This window comes from Epinephelus moara, chromosome 2 (assembly GCF_006386435.1).
Source record: "Epinephelus moara isolate mb chromosome 2, YSFRI_EMoa_1.0, whole genome shotgun sequence".
Classification (NCBI taxonomy): domain Eukaryota; kingdom Metazoa; phylum Chordata; class Actinopteri; order Perciformes; family Serranidae; genus Epinephelus; species Epinephelus moara.
In genome coordinates this window covers 12660431-12673022 of record NC_065507.1, presented here as the reverse complement: position 1 = coordinate 12673022, position 12592 = coordinate 12660431, and the positions used below count along the sequence as shown (strand labels likewise).

The window sequence follows — 12592 nt, the reverse complement described above, 5'->3', positions numbered from 1 at the left end:
GATCCTCTACATCTCTCTCCCTCTGCGTTGTACCTTCTTTCTTTCTAGCTTCCTTTCTTTTTCCGTCTTTTTTCCTGGTCAGAACAAGCTTTTGCCCCCTTTAATGATGATCATACCAGCCCCTTTTACAGTGCCTTTTTAAAGCGGAAATTTCACGCTGTTATGTCACATCGCCTTTCTGTATAAAAGGTACTATCGCTGAGTCGGGGGGACAGAGTTGTCTCACCTTTAAGCCGGCATCTGTTAAAGGGACAGCCAGCAGGACGGAATCACAGGCGTGACATTTCGAGGATGTGTTATGCATGTGACCCACTGTTGGAGATTTAAAAAGCAATCAGTAGCAGTTAGCAGCTAACTCAAAGTGGCTGAAAATGTCCGCAAACTGGGAAAACAATGAGGTCTGGGAGCTCCTTACCTTCAGAGCAGAGGACGAGATCAGCTGCCATATAACAATTAGGGTAAATGATTGTTATTCCCGTGCGAATGTCATTGTTATTGTTTATAAAGTGCTGCTGACGTGTATGTTATATGTCACACCAGAGGCTGATGCTGTGGTGGTATACATCACGCCCGTCACACCTCTTTCATTTCCGTGATACCGGCCTGCTGTAAAACCACACAGTAGAGCGACATGATGCTGCCGTTGTTTTGTTGTTTTCTATGTAGAAATGCAAAGGTGGCGTAAAGAGGGGACTTGTTGGCAGCCCTAATGCACGATCTCTGTTAAACAGTTTTACCAGGAAATGAACATTATAACCTTCATGAAATCAGGATTTACTGCAGATCTGTTGTATTAAGGCACATTTATACTCACTTTACGTACAGAAATCAGGCCCACAGGAGCGCAGCCCAGCCTTACTGCCAGTTTTTTCCCAGTGGCCACTCGTGGTATTGCAGCAAGAAAAAAAAAATCCCTTTCAGCCTAAAAGGTGAAGAGGTGAAATGTCTGCAAGAAACTCAAGCAAGTCCAGTTGCATACAAAATGGCATATAAGATTACCATGACCTGAATGACTAAGAATCTTCACTGACACGTGGTCCATGAGCCCATTAAATACATCCCAACATGTGGACAGAGAATGCCTTTCACTGTATTACTAATTCGTCCTGTTCCGCCATTTTTAAAATGTCTTTGTCATGTTCTACAGTTGTGTCTCGCTTAAGATATGCTACACTGCCCCAGATCTCTGGTGGTACTGCCCTGGTTTATTGCCCGTATCCATAAGCAGACATACAAATAGATGAAATGAATGCAGTGTACAGACAGAAGGATCTGTCCGTGTCCATATACATATCTAATGTTGAGCCTAAATGAGCCTTTAAACTAGAGTAGGTTTAGCTAGGTGCACCTAATTGACTTGTAATTTAGGTTATAGATCTTGTTGTGTCATAAAGTTCAAGATAATAGAGAGATATACAGTATATGTACAGAACATGTTGCAGGTAATTGGTGACTGATATCTCTCCAACACACTGCACCTCCAGCCATGCACAGAAATAGCTCTGGTTGTTGCTCTACACAACAAGGATAATAGGTGTGTGTGTGACTCTGTCTGTGTGTGACAGATAAATTGCTTCACTCTGTGTTTATGGTTGTTTTGTTGTTTTGGTCCCAGCAGCCTGGCTCGGACCAATAAGAATTCCTGATGTGGTATCCTGGCAATGGGCGGGTTTCCATGGTCATCACCGGCTTGGCAGGAGAGACAACGGTCTCCCAAGTGCTCCTCTTTGTGCCTTCCTTTGGTCTAGCTTGGACTCGCTCCAACGTGACTTTCAGAGAAATGGTGTGTGAGGACAAGATGACGTCTGACTGTAGAGAAAAGCGGGTGCAGCAAATAGACAATGATGACACAGATACATACGCTTAGCTGCTCATCCTCTGAAGGGAGGCAGCAGACAGACTGGAATGTGTGTGTTTCCTCCTTGCACAATATTTCCATAAAGACATAGCAGTGTGTGTGAGTGCAGGTTTTTATGTGGGAGGACAGATGGGTTTTTCATTGTGTGAAGCCAGAGATACAGAAACAAGCATATGTCAATTATACATTTGTGTATTTATATGCGAGTCTGCCCTCCGTCCTTCCGGTTGCCCCTCCTGGCGTTTAATGTTTAATTGAGGTTCACAGAAACAGCGATAATGGTTAACATAGTGCGTTTGACTTCCCACAACTCTGACTCCATTCATGATACTTAAAGGTAGAGCACTGTTTATTCTTATTGAACCATTTTAACATTATAAATTATTGTATTGTAATAAATAAATAAATACTGAAAACCACATTAGGAGCCTGAACACAGTTAAAACCTTTTTTGAAGATTCTTAATTAAAATACTATTTTGACCTTTTATTCCAAAGGGGTCGCGTGTTTAATTTGAGCCCACCATAGTGTCAAATGTGCTCTGAACCCTGAACCAAACAATATAACTTCACCCAGGGACAGTCACCCAGAATGTCCCCGAGGCTACACAGTTAAAGCAAACACCTCTGTGAAACTGTAGTCACACATTCCCAGAGTGCATGCATGCATGTGTGCATGTGTGTGTGTGCATTTTGGTAGGTATGTACGGTTTTGTAGCAGTGAGTTATTTAGTTCACCTATTAACTGACACTTGCTGCACCTCTAGAAAGTGGAAAACAGAAGAAGAGAAAGCTGTGGGAGGGATGGAGGCAGGAGGACGGTAGTAAGAGTGCTTGAGCAGACATTTTTGAGATACTTCTAACATTGTTGTAGTATGTAGGGCTGCACAATTTAATCGTCATCCCAGTGACAACTTGCGTGAAACCTCCAGTTCGGGATGTTGGCCATCACATCTTGGTTTTCTGGAGCCAGAAATAACCATATTTGGATGAGAGGGTGGAGATGTGGAAGAGGGAGGGGCGGATCTGACTAAGAACCCGAAGTGACGCCTAGCAGACAGCCTCTCTTTCAAAGTGGGCATGCCCTTAATTATGCATGACTTTAAGCCTTAATAAAAAGTAAATGGCTGACTTATATGAAAATCCCCCCATGTGCAGTTGTCATGAATGTTGAAATTAGTTCTTAAGTCCAAAAATATTTTTGTACCAGGCTGTAAACTTGTTTATTTCCCCTGTAATGTTGGGCATTTTAACATGGCGGTCTATGGGGAATGACTTACTTCTGGAGCCAGCCTTAAGTGGCCATTCAAAGAACTGCAGTTTTGGCATTTCCATGTTGGCTTCATTTTTCAGCCCTGGAAGTTGCCGCTTGATTTTATCTTTCTCATGTCGTGCAGTCACAGTTGAAAGTTATTTTTCACACGAAGCTTGTTTGAAAGCAAGGCATCGCCAGCAATAGTTACATTCTGAGATATATCGTCAACAAGCTAGCTAGCGCCACATTCTGGACACAGGGATATAGTGACAAAATTTACAATACCTCTTTCCAGCACCACACACTTCACACAGGAAGCAATGTCTAAGTCTTGCGTGCAGTGCTGGTCGAAACATCCCAGTCTCCAAAGTCATGGAAGTCCGGCGCTTGGGCAGTGACTTGCAGTGTCAGACATCGACAATAAAAGCCATCCTTTAGCGTCTGTGTGAAACGTGGCTGGTCACCATTATAGTTTAACGGTGCCTGGCTGTGTCAGATGGTAACACTGCGGGAGAAGTTAAAGCGATGGAAGTCCAAGGCGAGCGGAATGGGTGGTTGATGGGTACAACAAAAAACGACTCTCACCCAGGAGAGCGATGTTTGCACGCTGTAACATTTTAAAGCCAAATCCTGTTCTTTTTTCCGAAACATAACCACGTGCATTTGTTGTTGAAGGAAATAAAACGTCAATTTGTGGTGTTGTACAGCTGTAGTGTGTATATTTTGAAAGAGACTGTATGTAACAGGCAGAACTCGGCTGTCCCAGAACGTCAACGACCAACACACCCAGGCTACCTTGCACATCGTATCTGGACGTGAAAAGTCCATGACCAAACACATCAATATGTGACGAGATTTTAGTGAGAATGTGTTGGTCGGAAAATGCATGGGCACGTCAGCCAGCATCCCACCTGTACCCCTGATGTGCAGCAAGGTGCTTGAAGCTTGCTCTTTCTTGTTTCTCCCCCCTGATGCTAAGCTAACCTAACCGACTGCTGATAGTAGTTTCATATTTAACAGTGGTCCCAATTTCTTTATTCTTTTTTTCTTGTCTAAATATTAGGAAGAAGGTAGAAGGTGTTGAACTAACCCTTTAATATTGTCTTGCATCCACTACTGTAAGTCTGTTTCTCGGTTGTCCAAGTTGTCCAAGTCTGTTTCTTGAGACCAGAAATCACTGAAACGTCCCGAATTAAACCTCTACAGCTCTTCTTCCTTGCTCACATTGGAATCTCTCACTCTCAGCAGCTCAGTCTATTTTTTGCCTGAATATTAATATTTGTATACAAAATGAATATCTCAGCATTTAGTTCTCTTTTGCTAATTTAATCTCCCTCTCATTTCCCCCTCTCTCCTTCAGGACTCTGCCATAGACAGACTGCCTTCTCCAGAATATGCCTTGTCTCCATGGTAACGGGCCTCAGGCAGACCCAGAAAAACATCGGGCCAAACTGGTCCACTCCTGTCCAACCTACCTGATCCTGGACTGTGCTGAAGAGGATTTAACGAGAAATCAAGCAATGAATCACTCTTCAAATATTAGTCATGTACTCAATTAGTTCCTGTAGTTATTTTACCAATTAAGGTGCATTCAAGGACCCAGAATGCCTAAAATACTGCTTGAAAATTTGTTGTTTTAGTAGATGTACTTTCTAATCTTTTGGGATCACAATGCAGACTTGGACTTTGTATACTCTCTAAATTGTGCCCGAGAACCAGGACTCTGTTTAAAAGTTTCCCTTCCTTGATAATTATGTCAGGGATATATTCAGTCTCAATTAAGGGTTCTTAATCGAGCAGCACCAGTCCCAAACTGGACTGAAAGGAGTCCTACACCAGGACCAGGATGCACCAGCTGTTCAGCCAGGTGCTGGGGCAGAGGGATCTATCCAGAGCGGGGGATCTGTTTTCTCTGGAGGACACAGAGATCGAATCCTGTCTGTCTCAGGCTCTGGACCAGATCAAGGCCATCTCCTGCTCACTGGTCAGTAGGCGTAACCAACACGCATAGACGACACTTATCCTAGATATTACAGGACGAATTTCACTTTTAATTAATCATTCATGTTCTTATCCATAATTCATCTCTTTGTCCTTCATTTATCATGCCCGGTATGTCCTTAATTTTGTATGCTCTCACCGTCTGCTGGCTGACAGGACTATTTGACCAATGACAACGACCAGGCAGTGGTGGAGATTTGCATAACGCGCATCACCACGGCCATAAGGGAGACGGGCTCCATCGAGCAACACAGCACGGCGCTGGTGGGGCTGTGGGAGTCATGTCTTGAGCACAACCTCACCCCTCAAGGTGAAAACACAGAAGACACGCCGCATGCCAAGATAGCATCCGACATCACCAGCTGTATCCTGCAGGTACACACACACACGCACACACATACACGACATTGTTTTGTAGTGTTCTATCCCAAGTACTTCTCTATTTGTTTTGCCTGAAGCTCAAACTGCACATACAGTACATACCTTTACGCATACCTGTCGACACTTGAGAAATTGAGTTTGCCCACGTGGTGTAAAAGGGCCACACTGGCACAAGTGTGGCACAAGTTTGAGGAACAGCCAATTTAATATGCAGAGTGTTTTAAATGTGTCACTGTACACAATAACACTCTGTGTAATGTGATACTTCAATACTAAATTAGACTAAATTTGCACTCTAAACGAAAATATTAAGAGTTCTTAACCTTTCTGTTGCTTGACACCAGATGTGTTGTGGCACATATAAACTGGTTTACAGCTTATACACACCCCTGATCAGGGGCATTTCCCGTATACCTAAAACTGGCCACAGTCTGATATGTATCAGTGCGCATCTTGCAGAGCCAGGTTGCAGGCAGTGGCGTTAGCTAGCTAATCAGACACGCATAACTACAGATATGAAACGCACATACCAAGGCACATTGTTCAACTTTGTCCAAAAATATCCATCTGACTATGACAATCCTGAAATCAGTAGTGAACTAGAGGTAGAAGCAGATCAAGAAGAGACAATGAGGCGGACATAATGTGAGTTTCTTCTCTAAAACCTAAAACCAGTTTGTTCAATCTGTAAAACTATTGGAGGCTTGATGAGTTAAAACTATCCAAAATCTCAGAGGAAAACTAGAATTATTGCCCTGCAGTTGTGTGCCTCTATGCACCAGTCAAGTTTCTCTACAGTTTACATCCATGTCTGTGAGAACCTGGAGGCTTCACACACATCTTCACCCCAGCAAAAAAAGAAATACAGTCTCAAGGTCACCCCAGATTAGTGTGACCAGTTCAGTAACTGAACAAATGTCCCCCTTCTGTTCCTGAGATATGATGCTGAATAATGGCCAGAGAAGTGTTTTATGCAGAACATTATGATGTCACAGTGAAGCTGACCTTTGACCTTTTTAATATAAAATGTTAAAACCTCATCATTATTTCCTTTTAGAAATTTGTGTGAAATTTTGTCGTTATTAGCTTAAGAATTTTTGAGTTATGGCCAAAAACGTGTTTTGTTAGGTCACAGTGACCTTGACCTTCGACCACCGAATTTGAAGCATTTTTTTTTGCCGTCCAAGTGGACATTTGTGTTTGAAACTCCCTCAAGCTGTTCTTGAGATATTGCGTTCACAAGAGTGAGACAGATGAGCTCACAGTGACCTTGACCTTTGACCTTTGACTGCCAAAACCGAATCAGTTTATCCTTAAGTGCAGGTGGACATTTCTGCTAAGTTTAAGGAATATTCTCAAGGTGTTCTTGAGATATCGTGTTCACGAGAATGGGAAGGACAGACGGAGGCATCACAACCCAAAACCAATGACAAGAGAAATGTTGCAAAACATTTTTTCTTTGTCTCATCAATCATCTGTCCAGGTTGGGAACCACTGATCTAAACCAAAGCTTCAGTGCTGTAGCTAACAGCCATACAATAAGCTACGATCTTTCAACTATCTCTTGTAACTCTCTGTCAGCTACAGCTCAGGTCAGGTTGAAAAGCATTCCAGGTACTGGGAAGCAGAGTCTTGCATGGGTCTGGTTTTACATACCCCCACCTACCTGCCCCTGCAAAGATCAGTACCAGAATCAACCCATGACCTGCGATTGTCCAAGTCGAATCCTCACCTGCCCCGATTGTTAATACAAGTCCTGCGACCTGACCTGTGATTAAACACTCACAGTGACTCCATTTTAAAGTGCCTTATTTTTACTCTTTTCACTGTGCAATTGGAACATGTAACATCAATTCATTCATAATTAACTGTAGCCTATTTGGCAGAATTAATCATCGACTCTGAGGTTGCTGTGCAGAAAAAGTCCCTGTTTTAAGCTGGGTCGTCCGTTCGTAAATCACAAATCCAGCTGAGGAAAAGTCCCTTTCACTGGCAGCTCGGGATGTCACGAATGGAGAAAACAGGTTGTGTCGTAGTCTTTTACAATTGGCGGCCGATTAGGCTTGATGATATCAGCTGATTTAGGATATTGAAAACACCTCACTATTGTTTTCATCTTTGATTTTTCCAGAAAAAATAAAAATATTTCATTGTTCTCACTCACTGTCCGCCTGCAATTAGCTAATTTTACCCGTGCCCATGTATATGAATTTATACAAATACATTTTTTACCTTTTACGCAACTTTTTGTGGGTTGCCCGTGATGCAAGACTTTGTTCTCAAGTATAAGTAGATAAGGAGGGTTGAGGGAAAGTGGATGCACAAGTGTAAATTATAACATCCATTATGCAACATATCCAAAGGTGAGATTTTTCTTCAATAGCAAATATACTTTATGTAATCACTGCCGAAGGTTCCTTAAAATGTAAATCAAAATCTTGCTCACTTCCTCAATCAGACTTCCATAGCTCAAACGAAAGGCAGAGGGACTCTCACTCTCATCGTCTCCCACTTTTTCCATTTCCTTCAGGAATGTGCTTAATACCATCGTAATGAGACTGATTCTAGAGGAAAGGCACGTACACTTACACACACACACACACACACACATGGAGGTGAGACTAAAAGTTCTGACAGCTCTGACAGCAGCTCCTGGCTCTGATGTCTTAACTCCAACAGTTATCAGCAAGCTATTCACTCGTTCTTTCTCCATCTCTCTCAATCTGTTTTCCTCCTGATTTCATTCTACCTACAGTATTTCCCCGTCTCACACGTTCTGTCTTCTCTTACCCTCCAACTATCTTTATTTTTCTCTGATCTTCTTCTACTCTCTTTGTCTTCCTGTCAATTTGAATCTGCAGATGCACTAACACTTTTCTTACCCTTCCACTGAAACTCCCACAGAGAGGAGCAAAAAGTAAGCACCAGACTGCAGGAAGGAAGGTTTTCATTAGCTTGCTGCCTGTGCACAACACACGCACACATGTATGTACCCCACAGATTTCTGGCTCATGATGGCATAGAGTGTTTCTCTTTACTTTTTATGGACTGCTTCATCAGTGCTGTGCTTGAGATTAAAGTGACTCTCCCTTACAAGATGAAACAGTGTGAGAGATGAGACGAATAAATAAATCTGTATATCCATACATCAGAAACATGCAATGGCAGCCAAAATGTGCTGTATGTATACATTAAAAACAGGACTTGCTAAATGAATGTGGTTAGATTGTTCAATGGATCATGCTGCTTGGTGGAATAATAACGTTTTTGTGGATACATTGTCTGCACTGCCATCTAGTGGCGGAACAGAGGTGTGACAGACATACTGAGAATAAGGCTGTACAATTTTTAAAATCCAAAACAGCAGTGAAAATCAGGTTGAAAGGCACTCTGGGTATTCTGAGGTCAAAGTAGATGAAGAACATTGAGTTTGTATGTGTACGTGAGAATAAAATCTAATGTCCAAGGGGTGCAGTGAATGTCGCAGATTAATGAAACATCATAAAACATATCCAAAGGACCTAATATAATTTATGTAATCACTGCTGAGGGTCTTGGAAATGTAAATGTGAATCTTGCCTACTTTCTCCCATCAGACCTCTGCAGCTAAAAGGCTTAAAAGCAGAGGGACTTTCTCTCTTCTGCCTTTTCCAGAAGGATAGTAGCCTGAGGGGGTCTGGATCAGCAGTAATCTCATTTGGGGGTTTCTTTTCCTCCGTCGTTCTGTGTCTGTGTCACACACAAACACATGTGCATGTTCAAACAGACATGGTCATCAGTCTGTCCTGTTGAGGGTGCTAGTGCATTTCAAATCCCTTTTCCTCAGTCTTCCTTGTGTAAATGGTCACAGGGACAAACTGCATGTGTCTGCATCCTCCAATACAACACACTTATCACCTCTTCATACTTCAATCTCATAGTAAATGTCAGTGATGTAAATCTGTCTTAGAGACTGTTTTAATCTTTCTGGCTCTCATACTGAGGAAAATGCTGCTGGTAGCTGCTGCTTTTTGCCTGAGATGACAAAATATCTATTTGATGCGTGGCTCACAGTAGTGAGGACATTCTCAGTTCACACTGTCTAGTGTATTGAGTGTAAAAAATGACCATTTATATGTCAATTACTCACCCTGTGTTTCGTTGAATCTGTAAAGAAAATGTGGTTTTCATGCATGTCTCCATGATGAATGAAGAATTTTCCAAAATGGAGGAATTTTCAATGAATTGAAGTAAAAGGGAGCAGCATTCAATAACATTCATTCAATCGTTTTCTGTAACCGCTTATCCTGTTGGGAGTCACGGGGGGCTGGCATCTATCCCAGCTAACCCTGGACAGGTCACCAGACTGTCACAGGGCTGACCCATAGAGACAGACAACCATTCATGCTCACATTCACACCTACGGACAATTTAGAGTCACCAGTTAACCTGCATGTATTTGGACTGTGGGAGGAAGCTGGAGTACCTGGAGAAAACCCACGGCGACACAGGGAGAATATACAGACTGTGAGGCAACGATGCTAACCACTGCTGCACCGTGCCACCAGGAAAACTATATCAAAGCATCCACTCTCACACAACTTGTGCAGTATAACCTAAGTCGCATTCGTCTTATTGTATACTCAGAACTTGACATTGTGTCCTGCCTGAACTAACACTAAGCTCAATTTTTGCTGTTGTTGAACGCGGTCCCCAGTTGTTCCCATTCATTGAGAACTTTCTCTGTTTATGGATGCTCCATTCACAGTTAAGGCATGCAAAAAAAACCCCCAAAGTTTACTCCCCAAATTCAATGTGACACAGTGTGAGTAACTGATATACACATGGTTATGTGGGTGCTGAAGTATTCCTTTAATGTCACAATCTCAGTGCCTCCAAAGATCAGGCAACTGTGCATCTGGGCCAGGACAAATAATAAGAAATAAAAGTCAACACTGTTAGGACAGAACATTGACTTTTTCTTGTGTCAGTATGCAAACCCACGACTCCAGAAAGCTGGATCCCCATCAAACAGAAAATAAGTTACTGTTAATATTAATTGTTTGGCAACTCCCTAAGTAAGACCCCCTGTGTTTCCTTCTTACCCTGAATGTATGATAATTGCTGTCTCATCTACTTCCTGTCCCCTTTTGTCCCCTCAGAACTACAGCTGTCCGTCAGTCATGGTGCTGGCCGTCCCGGTAGCAGTGCGGTTCCTGCAGCGAGGGAACAGGGAGCTGAGCAGGAACATGTCCAGTTATCTCTCCCTGGCTGCTATTGCCAAAGCTGATCTGCTGGCTGAACACACGGAGGCCATAACGCTCAGCGTGCTGGGAGGTAGGACGCGCATGCACATGTTAGGACACGGAAAAAGGATGTTGTGTGCACTTATTGTTAACAAACATGTATATTTTAGTCCTCCTGCTGCCACACACCACTAGATATTTCTGTTAAAAAGAGGAAGTGAGTGAGTTTTACCCATTCACATTCAATGCTTTGCAATAGAGCTCCTCTCCTCTGCTTAGTTTTCGCTGGCCCAGATAGATACAGATCTTCTTACACACTTAGGGAAATGTGCACGTGGGCGTGTGCCTTTTGTCGAGACTATAAAGAGAGAGAGTTGCAGAATGAGCTTTGCAGAAAAGCTCTGCACAAGAATGAACATTAGGAGGATTTTCCAACAAGGCCGTCAATAACGTTGTTGTATTTATGTAGTTGTTATAGTCGACATGTGGGTTTGGCCGATGGAAGAAGTCCTTGTGTGCTCTTACTGTGAGGGCTGTTAGCAGACCTGCAACAATGGGATCAGCTGCTTTACTGGAGTGGAAAAATGAATTGCTGTTGTAAGCTGCAGTCGTAGTAGCAAACCGCAGTCTTATCCTAAGCTGTGGTGAATGCTTTTATAATGATTGCCAGCTCATTGAGGATAAGAATGATGGTAAATAACAGCTGTTACAAATCATCTTTTCCCTGATGGCCCTTTGATGCAGCATGGAAATTTAGACGTAAGAAGTAGTTATTGTGGGGAGGAAAAGGCAATTTGTCCAATTCATGTTGTTTTTGTCTTTGTGCTGCATAAACATCTTTTAAACTTGGTTCTATTTCTCTGTTTTTTCTATCAAAATATTAAACATTCAGGTTAAATTTGAATTACATTAATTGATTTACCACACTGCTGTATACATTTTCCCTCCATATTGTTCACACATATTATTCTATTTGTGAGTTGACTCAATGTTTCCACTTATCTCACCTAAGTTTTGCAATTCACACAGCTCACACATCATCTGTGTATTCAGCCCCACGAGGAATTTAATTCCAAACAGCTGAAGAAAAGTTAATTTGTTTACCCAATGACCAACCAATATGAATGTAGCCCCAGTGTGTGAGGAAGTTCCCCCTTTAAAAGCAGAACTAATGTGATCTGAAATTCCTCCAGGAGTGTACGGTGGAATCGCCCCCAGGCATTGACCTGATCAGTATCTTCTTCAACTTCCCTTCTTAACAGTTAATGGGATACTTTGCTGATTTTCAACCAGCTTTGTATCACAACGATGTGGGCAGTATGTGTGAATGAACTGTGGTAAACTGCCCTCCATCTTACCAGCGACCACATATATCTGCTTATCTCTCAGCTCAAATCTCAAATTTTTCGCTGTTGCTCAAACTACAGATTGTAATTCCACATTTCCATATGCCCGCCTCCACGGACACAGAGTATAGAAGCGGATCAAGAGAGAGATGCTCCCCTCTCTCCTTCTTTCTTTCTCTCTTAAACTCAGATCAAACTGTAAAACTATGCAGTGCTGCTCAAATATAAACCAAGTTTCTGTTACTGTATTGCCTTTTTACCTCCTGAAATCTCTTCAGACACATATTTTAGTGCACTGTTTGGCTGAAATATGAGAATTTGTGAACAGGAAGTAGGCGCTATACTGTTTCCTATATTGTAAGAACGGAGGCTGAAAAAACTGAGATCAAACAGTAAGAATAAGCACTGCTGATAACCTCTTATGCTGTTGGGGGTCCGTGGGGGCTGGAGCCCATCCCAGCTGTCACTGGGTACATCCTACACCTACGGCCAGTTTAGAGTCACCAATTAACCTGCATGTCTTTGGA

At 42.5% G+C, this 12592-nt stretch overlaps 1 protein-coding gene across 5 annotated transcripts in view; it reads left to right on the top strand.

Moving 5' to 3' along the window:
* veph1 (ventricular zone expressed PH domain-containing 1) overlaps nt 1-12592 on the top strand; it is a 124639-nt gene that overhangs the window by 9911 nt on the left and 102136 nt on the right. For 4 of the 5 annotated variants that reach the window (XM_050064019.1, XM_050063994.1, XM_050064011.1 and 1 more), the window contains exons 2-4: nt 4473-5096; nt 5270-5488; nt 10636-10810. In XM_050064019.1, the coding sequence (XP_049919976.1) occupies nt 4959-5096; nt 5270-5488; nt 10636-10810 (532 nt within the window). In that variant the 5' untranslated portion in view covers nt 4473-4958. Of the gene's footprint in view, nt 1-1618; nt 1784-4472; nt 5097-5269; nt 5489-10635; nt 10811-12592 lie in introns of all 5 variants that reach the window. The other variant, XM_050064003.1, reaches the window with a different exon arrangement.